Source organism: Lissotriton helveticus, chromosome 5_1 (genome assembly GCF_964261635.1).
Source record: "Lissotriton helveticus chromosome 5_1, aLisHel1.1, whole genome shotgun sequence".
NCBI classification, from domain to species: Eukaryota; Metazoa; Chordata; class Amphibia; order Caudata; family Salamandridae; genus Lissotriton; species Lissotriton helveticus.
Window position 1 is genome coordinate 353,360,277 of NC_136065.1, and position 26,538 is coordinate 353,386,814.

Sequence of the window (26,538 nt, forward strand, 5' to 3'; positions counted from 1 at the left end):
GGCCTTGGAGCAGTGCTAACTCAGATTTCTGACAATAATCAAGAAGTTGTCATTGCATTTGCATCCAGATCTTTGTGATGTGCAAGTGTGGTAGATAACAGCTCCTTCCTCGTTAACTCAGAGTGGTCTACCCTGCCAATGCATTTCTTCACTTTGTCTCACTGTCTCACACAAAGACCAAATGCCAGCTATTCCTAGTCATCTGACTCATGATCAGGTTGCAGGCACCAAGTGGTTAGGACAAGAAAATGCCAACTATCTAAAGTGACAATTTCAGAATTGTGACTAAAAGTCCAACTTTTCCATTAAAGAACAATTTTAAGTACAATTCTAAGACACCAAACTTAAGCTGTCTACCTGCTCCCCATTAAAAGTTACAGTTATTAAATGTAATCAGGTGACTCCAATGTTATCTTATGGAAGAGGTATGGCTTGCAATGGTGAAAAATGAATGCAAGGGTTTTTCACTACCAGGATATGTAAAACTTAAAAGTACATGTCCAACTTTTAAAATAAACTGCACCCTACCCTCTGGGTTGTTCAGGGCCTACCCTAGGAGTGACATGTTTTTATAAGGAAGGTTTGTGCCTGGCATAAGGTTTATTTTGCCAGGTCGACATGGCCATTTACATTGTACCCAGAGGCTGCAATGGCACACCTGAGACATGTTTAAGGGCTACTTAAGTTGGTGGCACAATCCATCCGCAGGTCCATTAGAACCATTTAATTTATTGGCCCTGTGCACATGTTGAACTTATTTACTAGGAACTTAAATTGAAACCAAGAACAAGGCGATGGAAGAATACTGCCAATTGCCACATCCTAGTCTATCACGTTACACCCACTTTACCACTCTGAATAGAAAACAGCCGTATGCAAATCAGTCTTGTTCTGAGGTGGAGCGGAAGGGTGTTCCTGGCTTTGGCCACGAGGAAGGAGAGGGAGCGGCCTCCCAATCTGGTCTTTCTGGTGCAGGGGACCATGGTGTAGGAGAGCTGGGCTGATCGTAGGGTCCTTTGTCGTGCGTGGAATTTGAGTCGGATGTTTAGGCATGCTGGTCTGGTACATGGGGGGCCTTGTGTGCGTGGGTGATTATTTTGAAGGTGATTCTCACCTAGACGGGGAGCCAGTGGAGTGTGCGCAGGTGCTGGGAGATGTGGCAGTGTCTTGGCAGGTTGAGGATCAGTCTTGCGGCGGCGTTCTGAATGTTCTGTAGCTTGCGGGTGAGGTTTTTGTTTATTTCGGCGTAGAGTGCATTGCCGTAGTCGAGTCTGCTAGTGACCAGGGCATGAGTGACTGTCTTTCTGTGTTCGAGGGGGATCCATTTGAAGGTCTTACAAAGGAGGCTGAGGTTGTGGAAGCAGGAAGACGAGACGGAGTTGATCTGGTGGTCCATTTTGAGCTCAGAGTCTAGGATGATTACCAGGTTGCGTGTGTGGTCTGTGGGGGTTGACGGGGGGCCACCAGGTGTTCCTCCAGGCATCGGGGTTTGGGCCCATGATGAGTACTTCTGTTTTATTGGTGTTTAGTTGTAGGCAGCTGTTTTTCATCCATTTGGCGATGGCTTCCATGCCTTGTCGAAAGTTGTGTCTGGCGGTGTTGGGTTCGTTGGATAGGGAGAGGATAAGTTGGGTGTTGTCTGCGTACGACACAATATTGAGTCCGTAGGCTCTGACAATGGGGGCGAGCAGAGACATGTAGACGTTGAAGAGAGTTGTGCTGAGGGAGGAGTCCTGGGGGACTCCGCAGGTGGTTGGTATAGGGTCTGAGAGGAAAGGGGGGAGTCTAACCCGCTGCGTTCTGCCAGAGAGGAAAGAGCGGATCCAGTCGAGGGACTTGTCCTTGATTCCTGCATCGTGGAGTCTGCATATTAGGATGCAGTGAGAGACTGTGTTGATCGCCACAGGATGAGGGCTACTGTTTCTCCTTTGTCCAGTAGGGTGCGGATATCGTCTGTTGCAGTGAGGAGAGCGGTTTCTATACTGTGGTTTTTTCTGAAGCCGGATTGGGAGGAGTCGAGAATGTTGTGCTCTTCGATGAATGTGGTGAGTTGACTTTTGATGGCTTTCTCGTTGACTTTCGCTGGGAACTGGAGCAAGAGATGGGTCTGTAGTTTTTGAGGTCCGTGGGGTCTGCCAAGGGTTTCTTCAGGAGGGGGTTGATCTCGGCGTGTTTCCAGTCATCGTAGAACGAGGCGGTCGCTAGAAGCGGTTGATGGTGTGGCAGAGCACAGGTGCGATGGTGTCGGCGGCTCTGTTGAAGATGTGGTGGGGGCAGGGGTCCATGGGGGCCCCTGAGTGGATTGACTTCATTGTCTTCAGTGTGTCTTCAGTGGTGAGGGTTGTCCAATTGTTAATCGCTATTTCTGTGTTTCTTGGGTGGTTGGTGAGGGTTCAGTGTGTTGGTTGTCTTTGCCGAAGTTGTCTAGATGCTCTTGATTTTGTGGTGGAAAAAGGTGCTGAGTTTGTCGCTGAGGTCTTGTGAGGGAGGTATGTCAGTAGACTCGCTGGTGGGTGGGCGAACTCCTTGATGATGTTGAAGAGTACCTTTCTGTCATGCGCGTGGGTGGAGATTCTGAATTTGATCGCTTTTTTCCTCGTTTCTCTGATGAGTTGGTGGGGGGCTTTGGTGGTGGCTCTGAAGTTGTTGTGGCCTGCTGTGAATTTGGTGTCTTCCAGGCCTTTTCGAAGTGGTGGCAAGTGCGTCTGGACTCTCGAAGTTCGGTGGTGAACCATGTGGCTTTCTTGGCACGGGTATTGTTGTTTTTCTTAAAGGGGGCTATGGTGTTGGCGCTATCCGCGATCCATCTGCGCAGGGTCCGGCTGCGTTGTTAGGGTCATCGTTTTCCGTGATTGATGGACAGAATGCAGACAAATCAAACCATTCTCCCCCAGTCAAAAGATCTGGTTTAAATCCATCATTCTTTTGCTCACCATACCACCCCAGTTTAGACCTGGCCATATTCAAATCAGTCTTGACCCTCCGTCTCATGGGAACAGTCCAACCCGAACTGCCAAGCCAATTCCTCCCTAGACCAGAAACATGCATCCGAGGACCGGTTACTGGATTTCAGCCCTCATCAGCCTGGATATCTTGATTCCAGTGGCATGGAGAGCACGGGACTCACGTCTGAGCATACCCGTCCCACTCAGGGTGACAAATGCAAAAACAACAGGTGATGGACAGAATGCAGAACAATGTCATACATTCACCCCAGTCCAGAGATCTGGGCCTAAATCCAATCGTTTTTTGCTCACCATGCCATTCCACTTTGAATCCAGCCATATGCAAATCAGTCTTGTCCATATGCCCCATTGGAACAGTCCAGCCCGAACTGCCAAGCCAGGTCCCACTCGGAGTGACAAATGCAACATGCATTTGCAATGCAATAGGTCTCGCATTAGGAAAGTTTAAGCTATTGGTCTTGTAAATGACAATTTTTTTATTTATGTGTTGGTTTTGAAAATAGCTAAATTAATAGCTTTGTTATTTACAATGCCAATAGTTATAACTTTCGCAAATGTGACACCTATAGCATTTGTAATGCAACATGTTTTGTCTTTACGTGACTTAGATGTATTGATATTACAAATAACAATGGCTTTTAATTTTTTTTAAAATAATTAACACTTAAATAATAGTGATTGTAATTTATAATGGCAATAGCTTAAACTTTTGTAAATAACTTTTGTGAAGATTATGTTCAGTGTATTTTATTGTGACGAAAATGCAAGAACAGAAGTGAAATATTAAAAAAATTTGTGACATTCGTAATAAAGCTTGAAACATTGAGAGAACATATTTGAACCAGTTGTTGTTGAATGGTTGCACAGATCGATGCTGTGATGGCGTGGAGTGATGTTGTGTTGGCGACGAGTGATGCTGTGGCGGCCGTGAGTGATGCTGTGGAGGCCGTGAATGATGCCGTGGAGGCCGTGAGTGATGCTGTGGAGGCCGTGAGTGATGCTGTGGAGGCCATGAGTGATGCTGTGGAGGCTCTGAGTGCTGCTGTGGCTGCCCTGAGCGATGGTGTGGAGGCCCTGAGTGATGCTGTGGAGGCCCTGACTGATACTGTGGAGGCCCTGAGTGATGCTGTGGAGGCCCTAAGTGATGCTGTGGAGGCCCTGAGTGATGCTGTGGTGGCGCATAATAATGCTGTGGTAGGGCATAGTGATGCCGTGGTGTTCCAGAGTGATGCTGTAGTGTTCCAGAGTTATGCTGTGGTGGTGCTGAGTGGTGCTGTGGTGGTGCTGAGTGATGCTGTGGTGGTGCTGAGTGATGCTGTGGTGGTGTTGAGTGATGCTGGGGTGGCGCTGAGTGATGCTGTGGTGGCGCTGAGTGGTGCTGTAGTGGTGCTGAGTGGTTCTGTGGTGGTGCTGAGTGATGCTGGGGTGGCGGTGAGTGATGCTGTGGTGGTGCTGAGTGGTGCTGTGGTGGTGCTGAGTGATAATGTGGTGGTACTGAGTGATAAGGTGGTGGTGCTGAGTGATGCTGGGTTAGCACTGAGTGATGATGTGGTGATGCTGAGTGGTGCTGTGGTGGTGCTGAGTGATGCTGGGGTGGCACTGAGTGATGCTGTGGTGGTGCTTAGTGGTGCTGTGGTGGTGCTGAGTGATAATGTGGTGGTGCTGAGTGATGCTGGGGTAGCGCTGAGTGATGATGTGGTGATGCTGAGTGCTGCTGTGGTGGTGCTGAGTGATGCTGGGGTGGTGCTGAGTGATGCTGGGGTGGCACTGAGTGATGCTGTGGTGGCGCTGAGTGGTGCTGAGTGGTTCTGTGGTGGTGCTGAGTGATGCTGGGGTGGCGGTGAGTGATGCTGGGGTGGCGCTGAGTGATGCTGTGGTGGTGCCGAGTGATGCTGTGGTGGTGCTGAGTGATGCTGTGGTGGTGCTGTGGTGGTGCTGAGTGATAATGTGGTGGTGCTGAGTGGTGCTGTGGTGGTGCTGAGTGATGCTGGGGTAGCGCTGAGTCATAGTCATAGTCATAGTTTCTTGTATAGCGCACATTTCACAAAAGTCTCAAGGCGCTTAGCAACAAAGGACAACCGAGTATAGAAGGGGGGAAATGGAGAGTAGATTAATTGGTAAAGAGCCAGGTTTTTAAGCCCTTACGAAAAGCCTGATGATTGGAGAGAAACAGCAGATGTGCAGGTAGTTTGTTCCATAGTTGGGGGGCTAAATAGGAAAAGGCTCTACAACCCATTCTCGACATTCTAGCCCTAGGCTGTACCAGAAGGGCTTTAGTGCTAGACCTTAGGGTTCTGGAGGGTGTGTACCAGGCCACTTTCTCAACAAGATAGGAAGGTCCAGTCCCATGTAGAAGTTTATGTGTGAGACTAAGGATCTTAAACTGGCTTCTTTGTCGCACTGGGAGCCAGTGCAATTGTCTAAGACAGGGCAAGGAGGGGGACCTGGGGGGCAAACCTAGCACCAAGCGTGCTGCAGCGTTTTGGAGGGTTTGTAACTTAGTTAACAGTCCCTCATTAATGGAGGTATACATTGCGTTGCCATAATCCAGACGGCTAATGACCAGTCCTTGGACCAAAGGTTTTCTGGATTCAATGGGTAGCCATCTGAAAATCTTCAGCAATTTTCGCAGTATACCATAACAGATGCCAGATACTTGGGTAACCTGAGCCTTCATGGAAAGGGCACAATCGAGCATTATTCCTAGGTCACGAACCGCTTCTTTGGGCTCAGGGCATGGTCCTAATTCTGAAGGCCACCAGTCATGTGACCACTGTGTCTTTGCCTTGCCAAATAACATAATTTCAGTTTTACTGAAATTAAGCTGAAGTTTATTTTCATTCATCCATTCGCTGATATGGATCATACATCTCATGAATCTAGTGCGGGTGTCAAAAACGTCTAGACTACAGGTAATAAGAACCTGCGTGTCATCCGCGTAGGACACTGTGGTGAAACCATAAGATTTTATATTTCTGGCCAAAGGAGTAAGATAAATGTTATATAACATGGGGCTCAGAATAGACCCTTGAGGTACCCCGACAGAAAGAGGAGTCCTACTGTAAATGTATTGCGATTTATATAGCGCACTTATCACCCGAAGGCATCAAGGCGCTTGCCTTGGGAACCCGTCCTGGCTTTTTCCCTGTGAGATAACCCCTACTGGGTATCCACAGGGTGAAAGCCAGGCATCCCGCAGCGGGTGGGCCTCCGTAGTGGAGATTAAGCAACTATTGCCCAGAGTTGCAGCGTGGGACCCCATGATTAGAATAGGCACCGAGGCGAGAATTATCGAGTCCGTGGACATTTTGGGCTCAGGACCCTGCCGCGTCAGGAATTGAACCCTGGTCCCAGGCCAGACCTCTGCATCAGGGTCTGCCGCTCTAATCAGTGAGCCACACTCCTCCACTCCTCCACTCTACTGGATTCCAAAGAGTTAATTCTGATGTAAGTATGCCGATCGGCGAGGAAACTCTTGAACCAAGCCAGGGCCTTGCTCCTGATACCAATCTCCCACAGCCGTTGATGAAGAATGCTGTAGGAGATGGTGTCAAAGGCTGCTGAAAGATCTAATAAAATCAGAAATGCGAATCACCTCTGTCCAATGTGAGACGAATGTTATCCACCACCTCCATCACTGCCGTTTCAGTGCCATGGGCAGCACGGAAACCAGATTGCGACGGGTCTAAAAGTGAATGTGTTTCCACAAAACTAGAAATGCGTTTATTCACAAGGTGTTCCTGAACCTTTCCAAAGTAAGGTAATAAAGATATGGGCCTGTAATTAGAGGCAATGGTTGGGTCGCTGGTGGGTTTTTTAAGGATAGGTTTTACCTGTGCCACCTTTCAGCTGCTCGGCATAGATGCGAGCTCAAAAGAGGTGTTATAGATTTTAGAGAGAGGGCAGGCCAGGTGTGGAAATATTTCATTGCACTTGCGAGGGGTAAGGGAATCAGTGGGAGAACCCGATTTCACTTTCCCCAGTGCAACTAACACCTCGGCAGCCGTGGTGGACTCAAACTCCATTAGCAAAGAGCCCTCTGTATGGTGTGGAGTAAAGGAATTACCGGAAGAAACCTCACCAATTAAGGAGTCATTGGGTCCGGGGGTAGTAAACGTAGAATAGATGGACTTGATTTTATTTAAAAAATGCGCAGCCAGTGCATTGACCCACTCCAAGGTGGGGGTGAAAGATGATTGTTCCACCTGTGGTGAACTCATTTAATATTTTAAATAGTTCTTTGGAGGAGTGTGAGGCTTTATTAATTCTTAGTGTAAGATAACAAGATTTAGCTTCTTTTATTTTTTCCAAGTAGATAGAATGAATCTGTTTATATTTTTTACGATCTTCACTAGTTCTTGTTTTTCTCCACACCCTTTCTGCTGCTCTACTAGCAGTTTTCTTTATTTTCAGTTCCTCCGTGAACCAAGGGGAGGCAATAGATTTTACTTTAACTCTAGTTTCAGGAATGACCTTGTCCAGTGCGATCTTCACGCACTCTTCCAGCTGGTTGGCCTAAGGTCAATGTTGTTAGATGTGTCACTAAAAGGGTTGAAGTGAGTCTCAAAAGCCTCCAGTGTCAGTTTATGCCAGTGCCGTATGAACATTGAGTCAGAACACTTAGGGATCCTGGGCTTATTAGGACCAGGGAAGCTAAATTTCACAAAAAAATGGTCCGTCCAGGTCATAAGCAGAGGGGGTTCACAGGTGAAACTGGGCATATTAGTATAAATTGAATCAAGAGTCCGCGCTGGGGGTGAAATTAAGTAGGCAGGGGGGGCGGGGCCACTATGCGGACGTTTTCTGGTCCTCTGCTGCTTCCTGTTCCTCCGCTCAAACGGCACATGGCGGACCGGGGACACAGCCGAGGCACCCAGAGAGAGGTAAGACAGTAAGCGGTTGTAATCACCGCAGTGCAATGATTGTGTAACAAAGAGCGATTAGTTAGAAAATGGCGCAGTTAAAAACAGTTGAATAAAACAAATACACTTCTCCGAAAGGAGAGCAATCACAATGCAAACGTCAGAATGCAAAATTATGATGTGGTGATGCTGAGTGGTGCTGTGGTGGTGCTGAGTGATGCTGTGGTGGTGCTGAGTGGTGCTGTGGTGGTGCTGAGTGATGCTGGGGTGGCGCTGAGTGGTGCTGGGGTGGCGCTGAGTGATGCTGTGGTGGTGCTGAGTGGTGCTGTGGTGGTGCTGAGTGGTGCTGTGGTGGTGCTGAGTGATGCTGGGGTGGTGCTGAGTGATGCTGTGGTGGTGCTGAGTGGTGCTGTGATGGTGCTGAGTGATGCTGTGGTGGTGCTGAGTGGTGCTGTGGTGGTGCTGAGTGGTGCTGTGGTGGTGCTGAGTGATGCTGTGGTGGTGCTGAGTGGTGCTGTGGTGGTGCTGAGTGATGCTGTGGTGGTGCTAAGTGGTGCTGTGATGGTGCTGAGTGATAATGTGGTGGTGCTAAGTGGTGCTGTGGTAGTGCTGAGTGATGCTGGGGTAGCGCTGAGTGATGATGTGGTGATGCTGAGTGGTGCTGTGGTGGTGCTGAGTGATGCTGGGGTGGCGCTGAGTGATGCTGGGGTGGCGCTGAGTGATGCTGTAGTGGTGCTGAGTGGTGCCGTGGTGGTGCTGAGTGAGCCCGAACCTCAGACTGGTGTGGTTGCAGTAAGAAGTCGGCCACTGAGGAGGGCACTAGAGGGAATGACAGTTGTGATATTTGCATGTTCACTGCGGCACCCCAAAACGTTGCGGAGCAAGAAAGAAGTGGCACTGGGACATGAGGCCCATTAAGTAGCCGGATCAGTTTCCTTACCTGGTGCCATGGGTGATCGCCAGCATCTGCAGGCTGTCATGGCAGCAGCGGTACATTTAAGTCAGGAGGGATGCGTGCGGCATGGGAAGCGTGCGATGAGTGCTCCTGTGGTGCGTGAGACAGGCGCTGAGGAGGCGGGTTGCCCAGCAGCTTTGCAGGTCAGCAGGGCTGCGGCAAACAATGCTTAGAGATGCAGGGGTGGGGCTTAAGGCTCCCATCACGTGAAAGGGCATGTGAGGCATTTCAGCAGGGCCAATGGGGGGAAGATCAGAAGGAGAATGCGGCAGGAGGCAGTATGGGGCTAGAGGGAGAGGTCACTGCAGGTATGAGTCGAGAGAAGAAGCCTACGAAGGTATTCAACAGGAAGAGAACGGGGAGTGCACCACGGCAGTGCAGGGGCAGGGCAGTGGCTACCAATATTTCGGACACTGGGGTGTCTCAGAGGGAGCTAGTGGGAGGTGGATATGCGTGCCAACGGACAAAGAAGTTTCATCTGAGAGTTTAGCACTTCCCGGCAGGCAATCAGGCCTTTCAACCCAGGACAGAACGGAGGATGTGGACTCGGGAGAGTCCAGTGAGGCTCGTCAACCTTGAAAAGATATTGTAGGGACCAGTGACGCTGGTTGGAAGACAGTGATGGACAGAAGCGACAACCCGGGGAGAGTCTAGTGGGGCCTCCTCAGCAGCAAGCGGTGAAAGGTCTAGTGCTGCCTTCGCAGCCACGGAGGAATGGTTTGATGCAAATGACTGGTAGGGGGGTGGACTCTAGGGATGAACTGGTGGAGGCAAATGCCTGTTTACACAAATGCAAATACGTAGCGGACAGGGGTGTGGGGACAGATGAGAATTAGGAGACTAGGCACAAAGGTGGGGAGGGGCTGAGGACAAGTTCAATACAATACAATACAATACAAGTTCTGGAAAAACGAAATGAGTAAGACAAGCAAGGGGAGTAAGATGCATTGAAAACTTGACATTACGGCGTGCGAGAAAGATGCAAACGTAGAAACTGAAAAGGAGACATCTTGGAGGAGAAAATCGAGAGCGCACTAGGACCCAGAGACCTCTTTACTAAGCTAAGATTCACGACAGAGAGGGGCTGTGAAGGACGGAGAGGCAACAGGCAGAGGCCACGCGCGGCGGACATCAAAGGAAGGGTGGGAGGGAACCTTTGAAGTGTGAAGCTCTCTCGGCATTGCTGTGGCGGGTCTGAAGCGCGTGCACGGGTACATGAACTGCATGTAATCCGACTCCGCGCTTGGTTCAAAGAGTTTGTTTCAGCTACTATAGATCGACATCTGCAATGGCCAAGCGCATTGGCAGAGGTCGACCTAAAAACAACAGGTGAGGGACAGAATGCAGAACAATGTCATACATTCACCCCAGTTGAGAGATCTGGGCTTAAATCCATCGTTTTTTTGCTCAACATGCCATTCCAGTTTGAACCCAGCCATATGCAAATCAGTCTTGACCTTGTGCCCCTTGGGACCAGTCCAGCCTGAACTGCCAAGCCAGGTCCTCCCTGGACTGGAAACAAGCATCCAAGGACCGGTTTCGGGCTTTCAGCCCTCATCAGCCTGGATAGCTTGATTCCAGTGGCACGGAGAGCACGGGACTCACGTCTGGGCATACCCGTCCCACTCGGGGTGACAAATGCAAAAACAACCGGTGATGGACAGAATGCAGAACAATGTCATACATTCACCCCAGTTCAGAGATCTGGGCCTAAATCCATTGTTTTTTTGCTCACCATGCCATTCCAGTTTGAACCCAGCCATATGCAAATCAGTCTCGACCCTGTGCCCCATGGGAACAGTCCAGCCCGAACTGCCAAGCCAGGTCCGCGGACTGGAAACATGCATCCAAGGACCGGTTTCGGGCTTTCAGCCCTCATCAGCCTGGATAGCTTGATTCCAGTGGCATGGAGAGCACGGGACTCACGTCTGAGCATACCCATCCCACTCGGGATGACAAATGCAAAAAAAACAGGTGAGGGAAAGAATGCAGAACAATGTCATACATTCACCCCAGTTCAGAGATCTGGGCCTAAATCCATCGTTTTTTTGCTCAACATGCCTTTCCAGTTTGAACCCAGCCATATGCAAATCAGTCTTGACCTTGTGCCCCTTGGGAACAGTCCAGCCGGAACTGCCAAGCCAGGTCCTCCCTGGACTGGAAACAAGCATCCAAGGACCGGTTTCGGGCTTTCAGCCCTCATCAGCCTGGATAGCTTGAGTCCAGTGGCATGGAGAGCACGGGACTCACGTCTGAGCATACCCGTCCCACTCAGGGTGACAAATGCAAAAACAACAGGTGATGGACAGAATGCAGAACAATGTCATACATTTACTCCAGTTTAGAGATCTGGGCCTAAATCCATCGTTTATTTGCTCACCATGGCATTACAGTTTGATCCCAGCCATATGCAAATCAGTCTTGATCCTGTGCCCCATGGGAGCAGTCCAGCCCGAACTGCCAAGCCAGGTCCTCCCTGTACTGGAAACAAGCATCCAAGGACCGGTTTGGGCATACCCGTCCCACTCGGGGTGACAAATGCAAGAACATGTTTTGCCATTGTGCAGTTCGGTCTGGACTGTTCCCATGAGGCACATGGTCAAGACTGATTTGCATATTGCCATGTCTGAACTGGGGTGGCTTGAAGAGCAAAATAATGATGGATTAAACCCAGATATGTGACTGGGGGTGAATGTTTTGCCATTGTGCAACATTCCGTCCATCATCTTGTTTGTTTTGATGTTTACCCTATGTGGAAAGGGTATGCCCAGACGTGGGTCCCTTGCTCACTATGCCACTGTAGTTAAGCTATCCTGGCTGAAGACGGCTGATAGCCAGAAACCGGTCCTAGGATGCTTGATTCCGGTCCAGGGAAGACATGGCTTAGCAGTTCGGTCTGGACTGTTCCCTTGAGGCACAGGGTCAAGACTGATTTGCATATGGCCATGTCTGAACTGGGGTGGCTTGGTGAGCAAAATAACGATGAATTAAACCCAGATCTGTGACTGGGGGTGAATGTTTTGCCATTGTGCAACATTCCGTCCATCATCTTGTTCGTTTAACTTCTAAAAGTGTCACTTCTCCACTAGACACAATAAATCTGCACACACCGTTGCGCAGCATTTAATCTCACGAGTCCACACATACTAAGTTCGCCCCTGCACTCCTCTCACATCAGGAATTACCATGGACACTCATATCCCTAATGCATTCCTATGGGAGAGCAGGCCAATCTCACCACTTGCACTCAGAGAGCGCACGCACTTTACACTGGCCCACCGTGCCAAAGTGCGCAGAGACCAGAAATCACTACCATTATGTCATATTAAAAGGCAAAAAGTTCAGGGGTGAACCTGCCAAAAAGGCCCAAGTCCAACATTGGTGTAACCACTTTAATCCAAATGTTCCAATATTTGAGAAACTGGAAATTGTTCAGTAATGTTCTTTCAACGTTCAAATCAACCCAGGCCCTTCAAAAAAGATCAAAAATGTATACAACCCAGCTGGAAGGAAACAATGGATAAAAAATATTAAATTAACAGAGTAAAAGTGGATGAATTGAAACGTTGGATATGAATTTGATTTGTTCGATTCATTTGCTGGTAACGGCTGTGCAGCTTGAAATGGAGTCCTACCTGGTTCCTTCCTGTTCGTTCTAAAAATTGCAGCACAATTGGGCGGAGCGCAGAGCAAGCTTGCGCGCTGATAAAAGGTTGAATTGGTGAATACTTGTGAAGTAAAAGTTGAAAGGGAGTAAAAAGTTGTGTGCATCGCACCACCACAGTACTTTTAGAAAGTTGTCATTTTCTTGTCCCCATGATTTGGTGCCTGCAGCCTGTATCCTGAGTCACAGGACTGGGTGTAGCTGGCAGTTGATCTTTGTGTATTGCTCCCAGACAGAGAGACAAAGGGAGAATATGTGTTGGGACATGCTCAGGGGAAGGAGCTGTCACCTACCACACTTGCACATGACACAGGCTCTGCCTCAGCACACTCACAAAGTCTTTGACACGCTGGAGTCAGGTATCCAAACACCTCTGGGGTGGAAACCTCCAGAACCTTCTCCTAATTCAAAACTGGCACCAAGGATATATATTGGACCCTCAGACCCAACACTTCAGTCAACTTTGGACCTGTGTAAGACTCAGAAGGACTGCTGTGCTGCTCTGGACTGCTATTCTGCTGCCCTACTACTATGCTACCCTGATAGCTGAGTAAGACTGACTTAACCTGCATCTTGAACCCAGAATGGCCAGAGTAACTCCAATGGCTAGTTGGCTGGCCTCCTGGTCAGAGCCTCAGGAACAGAAAAGGGTCCAACCACCTTGAATCTAGGACCTGAACTCAGCTGGCTGTGATTCTTTCCTTTCAAGTGGTACCATCCCAGTCCTGGAGCCTTGGAGCTGGGACTGAATGTGCTCTGCCAGCCCAGTTGTGGTCTTGTGGGCGGAACTGACACAGCTTGACCCATCTACTTGCAGTCAAGCATCTAAACCACCGCTACCCGACACATCGACGATGCAAGACTTCACATCTCGGGCCTCCGTCGATGGCATCCTCAACAATGACGCAGGACATCATATCAAAAATCTCATCAGCGGCTTAACTGGAACTGCCTTCGTGCAACACATCCTCGACGGAGGACCTCACATCGCTGCCCACAGTCCATTGGAACTGGCGCTGTACGACACATCCTGAATGTGGGATCCTGCAACGATCTGTTGTATGGCGTTTTGGGACCTGAGTTAAATTTTCGAGATTCATGCTCTTATATACGTACAATTCACATTGCCCTAATATAGGCATAGAAATCATAACCATATTTAGACATAGCCCAAGCAGTCCAAATACAGGCATGGCTACTTCCACCCTTTTCATAAAGCCACAATGATTTCTTGGAAAAATCGGCTTAAGCAGTCAGGGACAACCCCTTGCTTGAATATTGATTTGTCCAAGAACTCATGGAGTTTTCAAAGAACTACCATTCCCTTGGGGTTCTTTGATGATGTTATTATGCCCGACTTTACGTCAAACTAGGCACCTTCAAGGTATAATATGCCTGCACTTGCCCTAGCAAACACACAGTGGTTCGGAGCAGCTCGACTATCTACTTGCCCGACGCAGCTCGCTACAGCAAATGCCGAAGGAAGCCGACCCTCCAGCTGACGCACTGATCGAGAAGCTGTCCTTTCTCTCGCTGAGAATCAGCTCCAGTGTTTCCAAGCTCCCATTGCGGGGTGTTGGGAAATCGAGTCCGAGATAGAGATACCAGACCTCCTTCAGTCTAAAACCAAGGTACGGAGCTGATTAGACCCTAAGAGAAATCTTGGATAGATTCTTGGCAAAGAAACTAAACCTATGCTACACCTCACTTACTTCTTCCCTGGTACTAGACTTAGGTTAGGTACATTGGGGTAGGCGTATTTTAGAAGCACCAGTTGAGTACTTTGTGCCTTTGTTATTTATGTATGTATTTATCTATGGTTTAGAAACCATACAATGCTTTTACAGTATTATTTTATAATACTCTTCTTGCTTTACGCATTATACTTTGCAACCAGTATTACAATTGTAGCAGTTCACTTTACTTGCATGAGAAAGACAACTGTTCAATAAATACTTTTATTGAAAATGCCCGTCTCTCTATTTCTCTACACCTCTGATGTAACGAAGCATGCACGATTGACTGAGTAAAACATCTATCTATGGTTACCACGACTCTGAAGATACGTTTATTCTTGGGGAAACAAAATTGTCATGTTTATGCGGTTGTCAGAAACTAATCCCTTCTTGTTTATTCGAGAAAGTTTCTAGTGACCTCTGAGCTAGCTGGCACTCACAATTAAGTTTAATATATTCGATAGAGACCTAGTCGACCTCAGTTCTACGTCAAATCTATAGGATATGTTATTCCAATGCGCAGAGCCTATTGGGAATATAGGAACTACACTACAGCTCTGCAGCCAGGATTTAACGTACTTTCTTCAGAGAGCCTAAGGTGGCCCCTGTATCTGGCCCACACTCTATGGCCTGGATTTTTTACTTTGTTTCAGTCAGGTGCAACCAGATGACCACAGTTGGTGCTTTGGACTTTTAGGCACTCTTTTCACTTGACTTACATCTTTAAAATTGCATATCTCCGGTTCTAATAGTTGGATTTTTGTTGTTGTGGTCTCAAAATATTTATTACATTTTATTCTATGTTTCTGAAGTGGTGTGGGTCTATCTTGTCTTGTGTTTTTACCTTATTACTATTTGAAGTGCTACATAAATACTTTACACATTGCCACTAAATTAAGCCTGACTGCTTTTGGGTCAGGCTACCAGAGGGTTGATGAGCACAGGTTAGTTTAGGGTTTACTTGTGTTACACCCTGACAAGATTTGTGGTTTCACATCCTCAATCAGTAAGCCATTTTTCTACAGTCTTTAACAACATGTTTTATGCAAAATCAAAAAATGATAGAGTATCTCAGAGGAGAACTAGGCCTGTTCTTTAGAAATATTCAGCTTCTAGCAATTTACCTTTCCTAGTCCACTTTCTATCTTCCATGCTTTACCTGTTGAATATTTTTAAACTGTCATATGGACTTTAAGCATCTTAAAACATTAATATCAATAGTGATATTACTCTTTATTTATCATTCAGGCTCTCTATATAAAGATTCATCCAAATCCTTGTTCTTTTGTAATTTCAAAAGTTGTGTTTGTTATCACCACTGTATGTTTCACTTTTAGCTAATGATACGATCAATGTTTGATAATAACATCACCATCCATCTTTGGTACCCTTGGTGTGTCCTCAAACCTATAACAGGAAGTAATAAGACAATTTGTTACCTGTGATAAACTTTGCCGCTGTCTGATGTCCAAAAGCTTCACTAGAAATTCCACCTCTTTTGGGTCTTTCCTCGTGAGTGCACACAAATTTTGAGATGCAACAGGCACATTTTGACGTTTCATGTGTAGTACACCAAATCGGGCCATTACTGATTCATCAATGGCACTTTGGTCAACAGACTGCTGTAGGTGGGAGAGCGCCTCCTCATACCGCCCTGGACAGAAAGGCAGAACCAATTAACTGCATGTGACAGAGTGAGGACCTCACAACAAGACCTACATCACTACATGTTAAAGTCTTCTATTTTTAGTATGAGTTATTGTTTTAAAAACTGGTGCTACATTTTACTTTTTTACTTATTTATCTATTGATAGATTTATATGCCACAGACAATGCAAAGGGGGAGAAAGAGAGGGTCACAGAGCATTCATTTGTATGTCACAATTTTGTACTTAGACAAAAAAGTACCAAAAGACCAGATAGAACGTGAGAGGAAAACACAATTTAAAGAAATATAAATATGAACATCTATACACTGTTCACTCTAACATATACAAAAAACTAAAATATTTATATTGAACATTTTACATCTTTGGAGCAATTTTCTAGCAGCCAAACTAGAAGCATACGAATGGCCTAATACAGTATTTCTTGAAGTGTTGCAGGAATGAGAAGCATTTTACATGTTCTTCTAACAACCCAAATTACATTTGCCCAGATTCTAACGGAAACAGAATTCCAGATTTTGGAGTCACTCCTGTGAAAGTATTTTTGAAGATAATTATTCTAAGATAGATGGTGGTCGAACTTTCCAGAGTGTGAAGACCTCAAGAGACTATCAACTTTTATTATAGTGTTTTTCTTGTTCAAGAGAGAACAGATTTTTTGGGGGGTAAATTCGCCTTCACAATGTGGGCAGAGCCACCCATGCCATATCCCCGCAAGCACAACCACACTTGCTTTAACCAAGCATATGCCTTAACTACGCATATGCGTGGTTAAGGCGGTGTGCGGTCTTGATGTCCAGATGGGCAAGGACAGGAACAGGCAGTGTCGGGACAGAAAGCTCGATGTGGACAGGTAAGAGAGGCTGGGGATTTGGGGTGGTAGTTTTAGCAGTGGGTGTTGTTTATAGGGCAGGGGGCAGGATTTTAGGGCTCAGGACATGAGGGTGTCGGGGTAGTTTTAGATTTTAGGGATGGGGTAGTTTTTAGGTCTCAAGGGGGGCTCAGGTTGTTTATAGGGCAGGTGCCAGTGTTTTAGGTTTTTAAGCGAAGAGAGCTCAGGTAGGCTGGTGCTGACTTTTATTAGTGTTTTGTTTTGTTATTCTCAGAATAGGAGACACATCTGAGAACTGTTGTTCCCTATCCCAAATATTCTTTCAGGATGTTTATATCATTATTGCTTGAACGAGTAGGTCTCAGTAACCCATATATACATACTCGTTGTATTACACCAGTTTTTTAGTCTTAGGTGACCTTAATCTCCTTTTGAGGAGGCGAGGTGTCTTCTGGCTACTACTCTTATTGAGGACTTGGAAGCACTCCAGTTTACGCAATTGGTACATGGTCCCACACATAGTTTGGGTTGTATGTTGGATCCCATTTTTGCCAATTCAACAGGTGTGATGGGATAGTCTCCCATACCTCTGATATGGTGTGACCACTGTGTCATACCTTTCCTTGACCACTCCTACACCACCCCAAATGGAGGCAAGCAGAGTAGGTCACAAAAATGGACTAAGGTTACCTCCGCCACCTTTGTGAAGGCTTTGATAGTGAATCGTCCAATCTTAACTCCAGGCCCATAGGAATGAATGACAATTACCGAATCGGTAAATACCGATTCGGTAAATACCGAAAAATTACCTACATACTATTTACCTATTCTTAAATACCGAATCGGTATGATTCGGTATTTAAGAATAGGTAAATAGTATTTACCTCATCTGGCCCAAAGTCTCCAATATTTATGCAACTTTCCCAAAGGCAGTTAGAGGCGCTCCATGTCTGGAAGTCTGGTTTAAACCATCTGGCACTGCGGAAGGACTCTCTAACTTTAGTACCTTAACCACAAAAGAGCTGTGCGCTCTGTTGCCTAAGGTGAAATCAGGCTTACCAGACAACCCTGCCTCGCCCATGATTTTGGAATGAGGGATGGAGGCTATTCTACCTCACATCACACCACACCTGAAGGAGCTCCACTGGCTCCCCATTCACAAACTAGTACAATTCAAAATCGTCATCCACACTTTGAAAGCACTACTTAGCACTTTGCCCAGCATACGTTAACAATCGCATCTGCTTTCACAAACCTTCCAGACACCTCCGCTTGGCCAGTACTCCTACTTACACAAATCACATGCATACAGAAAACCAGACCCAGCTATCAAGCCTTCTCCTACATCTCTCCTAAAGCATGGAATGACCTGCTGCTACATATAGGAGCCTCCTCTTCGCTTCTTGAATTCCGCAGGACGCTGAAAACCTGGCTTTTCTATTAGACCCACTAGGGCAAGGGGGACCTAGACTCACACCTGCTTAGCTGCAGGATACCCCCCTGGGTGATAAGTACACTGTACAAATCTGCAGAACATAACATAACATATGTTTATGTAGGCACTACCCTTTGCTAAATCTATGATGTATTTCTTACAAGTCCATGTTGTGCCAGCACCAGTAACTCGGTATCATATTTTGGTTCTCATGATTATTTGGTGGTATGTAGTGGTATCTGTTGCTGATCCTCCCTTGTCAGTCATCTCTCAAATCAGATTAATTGAGTCTGACAAATTAAGGCCTAGAGGTATTAACTGTTGCAGCAGAAGAAAAGCTGAACATAGCCCAAAGCAATTTGTTACGATCCACAAATCAGAGCATATTCTGCTTAGAGTTCGCCCTTTTGTGCCAGTCACTAGCCATAAGAGCATAATTTCTTAAGCACTGTTGTCATCAGTGCTCTGCAGACTCTAATACCTTAAAATGAGTACTCTGCGAGGAAATTAGCCAAACGAGTGTTGCCAATATCAGTACACGGACAGCTTCAGTGGACTCACAGTAGTCCAACCTAGGACAAACCCCCACCTGACATCATCAAACAAAGCAGCATTCTGGATTGCCTATTGTTGGTGATTGGTAGAGCTGCAGGACGGTTTACAGATAACTGTTTTTTTCTTGAGACAGGATGGTCTATTAAAGTGTTGCACATTTTTAATAAATGATGGCCAATGTTGCATCAACTTCTATGTTATTAAATCTGTAGAAAGTGCATGAAGACTAGATTTTACTTTTCTGTTCACATTTGCTATTAAACTTTTCAGTATGAACAGTAAAGGAGTGCTTTCAATTTTCGGCATAAGCGTTGTACACATGCATACATACCAATATAGCGAAGTGCATATGCACCTCTAGCTTTTAAATATTTGTAATCCTTTGTTGGCCATGACAGTTTGGAATTTAATATTGTTTCTGAACTAATGCTAAACTAGTCCACTCCAAGGACTGTGCACTTCAGCGATGCTAAAAATTCATTGCAACACTCCAGCCCGCACGCAGCCCTGGCATATATATGAGGTTTCTTGGAACTATAAAGCAAGGAACGGTGAAGACAAATAGCTGCATCGCCATGGGCACAGTGCAATGAGACAGGTTTTCAGACCCTTCTTGGAATTCAAGAGCTGACATTCTTAGTAAAGTATTACCAAAGGTAAAAGCTGCACCATAAAAAAAGCAATGCCGCCTCCTAAAATTATTCTGAAAGTAGGCTCCCTTACTCGTAATAAAAAAAAATATCCGATCAGAATACGGGGGCTCTGTGGATGACAGGTGGAGTTCTTGAAAACTCTACAGAAAGATTTAGTGGGACACCACCAAGAAGGTCTTCAAGATGGATCCACTGGATTCAACTAGTCAGACTGAACTAGTCAAGCAACTCGAGATCCACAGTTTTTCTACGGTCTAGCAAAAACATAAATGTTATTTTAGGTTCTGCGACGCCCAATGACTATCGTCTGAACAAATTTAGTTTAGTGCTTTGGGAATCACTGACACTATTTGATGCTATTGAGGGGAGGAGATATGGCGGCCAGACCTCACGATTTTGGAACTGGGGATACTGGTTCGAATCCCAGCCTCGGATCAACGTTCTGTGATCTTTGGCAAGTCGCTCAATCTCCCTAGGATACAAAAATGTAATGTATTTGGTGCTCCTTAATGCGCTCTAATGCCGTCTGGAGAAGTTTGCACTATATAAATCTGCAAGCAATAAGAAAAGGTTGTTATCTTGATGGAGTAATATTGTACATTTTAACACTGCTAGTGTCCCTTATTTTTTAAATGATCTCTATTAAAAAGTCTGTAGGTGTGAATTACATTAGATTATAACTAAAAGAATCACAAATTCTTGCCAGGGGAAACCTGCATTTTCAGGCTTGCTGTGTACAATGACAGGCTTTACCTTACCTTGTACCTTCTGCAGCCTGGTAATGTTCAGAACCAATGGCTGCATTGAATGAGACAACTTCAAGGTGTATACCGCCCTCTAGGGCCATGTCATGGTGGAGCCTCGTCCGGCTAGAGTCTCCAGGTTGGTCCGACTGACTGTACAACACTCACCTCTGTAAATATTTTCAAAGTTCAAATGTGGAATCTTTTACTGCCTGAGTCTTGGCCAACTCTATGACAGTCACCTACAAAAGTTTGAATATTGTTAATTATTTTCGGCTTTCTGTTATTTGTTTTGGAGTGACACATACCACCATTAGAGATTACTTGGTGGTGACATGTTTTCGTTTCCCATATATTTTTAAGACCCTTTTCTTGACGTTTACTTTACTTTACTTGATACATTATACTTTTGTTTATACTTAGAGAAGCCATTGACGTTATTTATGTCTTATTCTGTTGTTGTGTTGTGTAATAAAATCTAAAGCTGCAACTGCAGTGTTACCAACTATTCCTCTGGCATTGCTACACTAGTTAGGGCTCGCCTGGCGTTGGAGCGCGAAGCGCTCCCGCCAGCGAGTTCTATAGTCACCTTCCTCCCTGCCAAGGGAGTGTGAGCTGTGAACGAGCAGCTCTAGACCTGTGAACGAGCCGACTCAGGTCCGTGAACGCGCGGGAACGTCAATGTGCACGTTCACGCGCATCACGCTCCTGTCCTCCCGCGTCTCTGCCGAGGCGCGCTCCAGGCCGCCTTGCGGTGTGCGTCACAGCGTGTTCCAGCGGCCGGAGGTAGGTAAGTGAGGGCCGGGGGGGTATTTGTTTGCTTGTTTGTTGCTAGCTTGTGATTAAATGTTTTTTTTTAATGAGGGCAGACAACAGGAATCGCCCGTGTTGTGTGGCGATCTTGCGGCCCCTGTGAGAAGCGTGGCCTTGGAAACTGGGCTTCACATGCGTGGGCACTATTTTCGCGGAAACTTGTTTTAAGGGAGGGGTGAGAGGGTGCGCTGCCTCTTTTTTGTACTGTAGGGGTTCAGGGAATATATGAGGGCACATAGGTCTTTCATGTAACTTTTCTTCAGATTAGGGGGCCCACAGGTGTATTTATGGATAGATCGTATCCCTTGTAGCCTTGAGTGGAAAAATGAAAGCGAATGGAGGTGGTTAACCCCATGTGGATGAATTGCTTTTAACCACTGTTGTGACCTTGCTGAAAATGACCAGTTTTGATCCTGTTGTAGTTAGCAATCACCAGTGCCAGGCTCGCATTTTGGGCAGTCTGGCAATGCCACACGGACGGGCCAGCTTTGATGGCCTCTAGGCATTTTTTCTCTACCCTTTAGCTCTCAGACATTATCCCTCTTTTATCTAGGTTCCCCCCCCTTTTTCACTGCACTCACTCTTTCATCTAGCTCTGTTTCTCTCTCCTTTAATCCCTTTTACTTTGACCCCATTCTATGTTTCCCAAACCCTGTTTAACTCTCTTTTTCTGCAATGTATATACAAAGTGGGTAAGCAACAGACTGCGTAAGATTGTAAAGAACACAGTACTACTTACTCTGGCTATGTTGCATACATTGTGCTGTGCATGTCTTCGGTTATTAACACACAGGAGTGACGTGTGCTTATCTGAGTGCAGTGCAAGCTTTGTCCCTCTTTGATTGCAGAGCGAGCAGTGTGCCTGCTGAAGAGCAGGGCGAGCGGAGTCCCTTTCGGAATCTGGGGTGTGCTGTAAGTCTTGTGTGAATGCATGGCAAACGATGTACTCATTTGAAAGGGGGGTGCATGGTTTGTCTGTGTGACTGTAGGACGAGTATTGTGCATGTCTGAGAGCCGGACTAGCGTTGTAGCTGCCTGAGTGTAGGGCAAATGATGTGCCTGTGTGAGTGTAGGACAAGCGGTATGCATGCCCTAGTGCAGGGTGAGCAGTGTGGCTGCTTGAGTGTAGGGCAAACTGTGTGCCTGTTTGAGTGCAGGGCGAGCAGTATGCTTGCATCAGTGCGGGGTGACTGGTGTGCCAGTATCATTGCTGGGCGAGCGGGGTGCCAGTGTGAGTGCGCGGTAAAAGGTGTGGCAATTTAATGTGCATGCTCAAATGCTGATTGCATGTGTTGGCACATTTAGGCCAGACCTAATGGCAATGCCAACAATTAAGTAGGGGCCCTTGACAAAGAAGCAACACCTAAAAATAACTTGTGAGTACTTTAATGATGACTAAGTTTAACAGGATTCCAGAATTGTTGAAAAGGGAACTAATTGAGTAAGTTGCAAGTAAGGATGTTTTTTTTTTTTACAACAACACGTTATCAGTTTTAGTAGATACACAACACAATCGCGTACATTGCAAGTCCTCACAGGGGATCCTGAAAATGACAGAATTCCCATTGACCCCACTTCCCTCCTCCTGGACCTCCAACACCTGCAGTGCCTAGCTCATAGTATGAACACCATTTCCCCATATTTTTAGGTTGAGCCTGGGCAGTGCATGCGCTGCTCTGCGAAGCATGCTGTATTCAGGTAGGGACCTGAAGTACTAGCCATGTAGTGTTCACTTGACTCAGCATTTTCTTTGCTCCTGCCTAAACTCTGCATGTTGGCACATTCCAGTTTTCCTTATACTCCTGATATAGGCACACAACTTGACAGTTGTAGAAATGTACATTAAGTCCTTATATATGTGGTCATCCTTTTTTAGGTCGAGCCTGGGCAGCGCACGCGCTGCTCTGTAAGGCATGCTGTATATGAGTATAGAATTGAAGCTCTGCCCATATTTTTTATTGGCTTGTGTCATTTTCCTTTGTAAATGCTGGCTTCTGATTAGTTAATAGGCTGGTTAGTCCCTCCTTAGTACTGCCTTCTCTTCAATTGTAACCCCCATGAGGACTGGCCCTTTTACTTCTGTTGTTACACTGGATGTTTTATTTAGTCTGTAAGCAATATTTTCTTTAATGATTTTCTCCTACTGCAGGCACAATATACTTCCTTGCAACATTCAGCACTCCATGCGTGCTTTCACTTTCCAAGCAGCCCGGGACATGGCGGCTGCTTCTTTAAAATACTATAGGTATCGTATTTACAAGAGTTCCAGCTATTGGCATTGTAAATGACAATGCCTTTTATTTATGTGTTTAATTATCAAAACAGATAAATAAAAGGCATTGTCATTTACAATGTCAATAGCTTAAACTCACGCCAAAGCGAGACCTATTGCATTGCAAATGCTTGTTGAAACTGGCTTCCCACTATGGACTGGACTATAGGGCATTCTAATACTGGCCCAGTTTTCCCAAAAGTCTAATAATTAATCAGCAAAGACTGAAGAGTGAATCTCATATGCCATCATGATATGGAGGCATTATCACAATAACAACTAGGTTCCCTCAGACCACTAAATAAATGAAACTATACCGCAATGTTCATGTGTACTTACAAACCACTCAGAACCTTTTGAGATCCTGGAAGGGGCTACGCCTAGCCTTATTTTGGAAAATAGGTGCTTAGGCAATAGGTGGTTAGGCCTCTTGAACAAGCCCTTACATATATTTTCTGTTAAAACAATTATCTTCCAACTGCAATTTTTTGCAATTGGGTGAGAACGGTATGCTTAGCTCCCAAGAAACATGCAACAACAAGATGATGGACAGAATGCTTGAATAAATCCTTGCCATTCCTTATCACTTGTATACCCATTCTAGTCAAATCAGTGCTCCTCATGGGAACAGACCATCCTGATCTTCCAGATGAGGGCTTCCTCCAGAATGGCATACATGCAAATCCAAACCAGCTTCGAAGAATTTGATCCTCATCAATAGGTACATCTTCAGGCCTATGTCACGGTGAGCACTGTCTCACATCTGAACAAACGAGTCACAGAGTGCAAGTACAACAGCAAGGTGCAGGATGAATGCTTGAATTAATCTCAGCCACTGGCGATATCTCAGGGCCGTATTCTAGTCCATCGTTGTTCACCATGCCACTCTGGACAGAGATCTGACTTCTGCAGATCACTACTAACCCTATTCTTCAGGGGAACAGTCCATTCCAAACTGCAAGGCAATGCCCCCTGCAGAAGGGAACGTCTTTTTCTTTGTTTAGACTCCAAAGAAAGGCATACAAGAATGCAGTCAAATGCTGTATGGAATTCCAAACACTTAGAATTCATGGACTGTCATGCCTTGTATTTTCAGGCCCTAAATTCAAATTTAGGGCCTGATTTACATTTCAGCAGACAAGAAACCCCATCGCAACGGTGACGGATATCCCATCCGCTGAAATATAAGTCCCATAGGAAATTATGGAATTTATGTTTCGGTGGTTGGGGTAACCTGTCTACCAAACTCTAAATCAGGCCCATAATCTTCTTTTGTTAGCATTAATGACCATCAGAAATGGAAGGGCCAGATATACTGTGAGGCAGGTTGCAAATAGTGGGTGAAAATTGAGCACCAACATTTTGTGACTGCCCTGTAATTATGCAAAGCGACCTGTGTTTTAACAGGCCACATCACAAAATTCTAAATCATTGGTGGTTGTAGAATGATTTTCTAAATCAATCTTAATTAAGCAGGTTGCTATTTGCAACTCCCTGTGATTGGTTATGGACTCGGAGATGGTTGCTTGCAATGAACCTTTGAGGAGTTGGCAACCTTTCAAAGGTTTGCAACTAAAACTGTGGTCACAAATCACTGATACATTTCTTAGTGCCCATAGGAGAAACCATCCCTTCCATCCCTTCCATCCCTCCTAATTTCAATTTGGAAGGAGTTATAAAACCGCTTTTCACTTTGGAAATAGTTTTCTATGTCGCAAAAGGGATTCAATACATAGTAAAAATACTGGTATTTTGTGAATCAAGGGTTTGCAACCACAAAATGCTTTTTGGACTGAAGACAACAAATAATTACCAGTTCTCGGTTTTAAATTGGGTGCACTGAAATAAGCAGAGCTTAATTTGTAACAGAATAAGTGTAGGTGCCCAATCCCTGCTCAGAAGCCCATGGCCGGTGCTATTAAATGTTAGTGTGCGGATTACCAAGGGTACATAATCTTGAATCAGCCTCAAGCCTTATTAATTCAGTACCAGACACCTCTTCCCCTTAATCTCACTCTTGCAGGTTCCTGCTGTGTCCCTTGTTGATGGTTTTACCGTCTTTTTTTTCTTCCATCAACCACTAACTCAAATGAATTACTGGAAACAACTTTCAGTTAAAATATGGTCTAAATAAAGTCACTTACCATTTGCAATTAGAAGGTCTGTGTATAGGATGTGCCCATTTAACTTCTTGGTATCGATTTTAATCAGAGATTCCCCAATCACAATGAGGTCTTTGTAGGTCTCTTCCTTCATAGGATCCTTGTTGGTGGCCAGTAGTTCAGACAGCACTGCCCTGCAGTGCTCAAACAACCACTGGATCATCACTGCCAAAGCTTCCTGTTTCAAGGGGTGGATTTCCTGAATCACTGATGCTGGATCCAGTTTGAAGGCTAACACCAGGTCTTGTATTGCTTCCTAAATGCAAAAAATATCTGCTATTCATTTCTACCGCCTATTTTTTTGAATCTATAACAAATGTACAGTGCAGCGACTATGATAAAGGAAAGTCATAATCTATAATATGTCTTTAATAAAGTATTGGTATTTGATGTCACTAACAGAATGTTTAATTCATGTGCACACGCGTTTAAAAACACTTAAATTAAAATATAACAAACTCTAAACAAAATATACATCTTCAAAAACTTACAAACTAAAATGAGGGAATTCTTGTTTTGCAAATTTAGCAGTAGCTAAAGGACTACATCCCTATTATGTCTGCCTAATAGCTTACTTATAATAGCAAAACGGAAGCATGGCTAAAATAGCAAGACTGTTAGAACTGACTCTGTGCTGAGGTTACCAGGTTTTGCCACCTTATATCACTTTATGCCAGTATGGATTCTATATTGTAGGAAACAATGAAGGACCTGGGTGTGCTCATGTGCAATTGTGTGGAGGGTTGACATGTCTGCTTGTACCAGGGAGAAAAAAATAAAAAAAGTGGGTGTGGATTGGAATTAATTAAACAGCAAGTGTTGGGTTCACCATTGAGTTATGGCCACTTTTTAGTAAAAAAACAAATGGAACGATGGGTGATCCTAGGTTTTCAATATGTTTTCCAGTCCCTTAATGCTTTAATCAGACCAGGCAACATACAAACTCAAATCTCGACATGTTTACTAGAATATTGTTACTTCTGCCATTTCCTACCACAATTAAGTTTTTGGTGGGTAGGGATCAGAATATTTTGTTAAAACATACGTAGACTGGTATGGAGGTGTTGGAATTTTAAGCAAATTAATTCAAACCTGGAGCCTGTTGACTGATATAAGCAATCTCTGAATCTGTAAGTTTTAAGTGCAACCCCGATTAGAGTACTGTGTCTGAAGGTCACATGTCTAGAGGGTCTTAGAGAAAAGAGCAAGCAGACACTTCTAAA

The 26,538-nt window shown here is 45.5% G+C and overlaps 1 protein-coding gene across 1 annotated transcript in view; it reads right to left on the reverse strand.

Moving 5' to 3' along the window:
* Positions 1 to 26,538, reverse strand: part of TTC34 (tetratricopeptide repeat domain 34) — a 417,629-nt gene that overhangs the window by 16,704 nt on the left and 374,387 nt on the right. Inside the window, exons 5-6 of the mRNA XM_078642477.1 lie at positions 25,298 to 25,571; positions 15,623 to 15,837 (exon numbers count right to left, since the gene is read on the reverse strand). Coding sequence (XP_078498603.1) covers positions 15,623 to 15,837; positions 25,298 to 25,571 — 489 coding nt within the window. The remainder of the gene's footprint in view (positions 1 to 15,622; positions 15,838 to 25,297; positions 25,572 to 26,538) is intronic.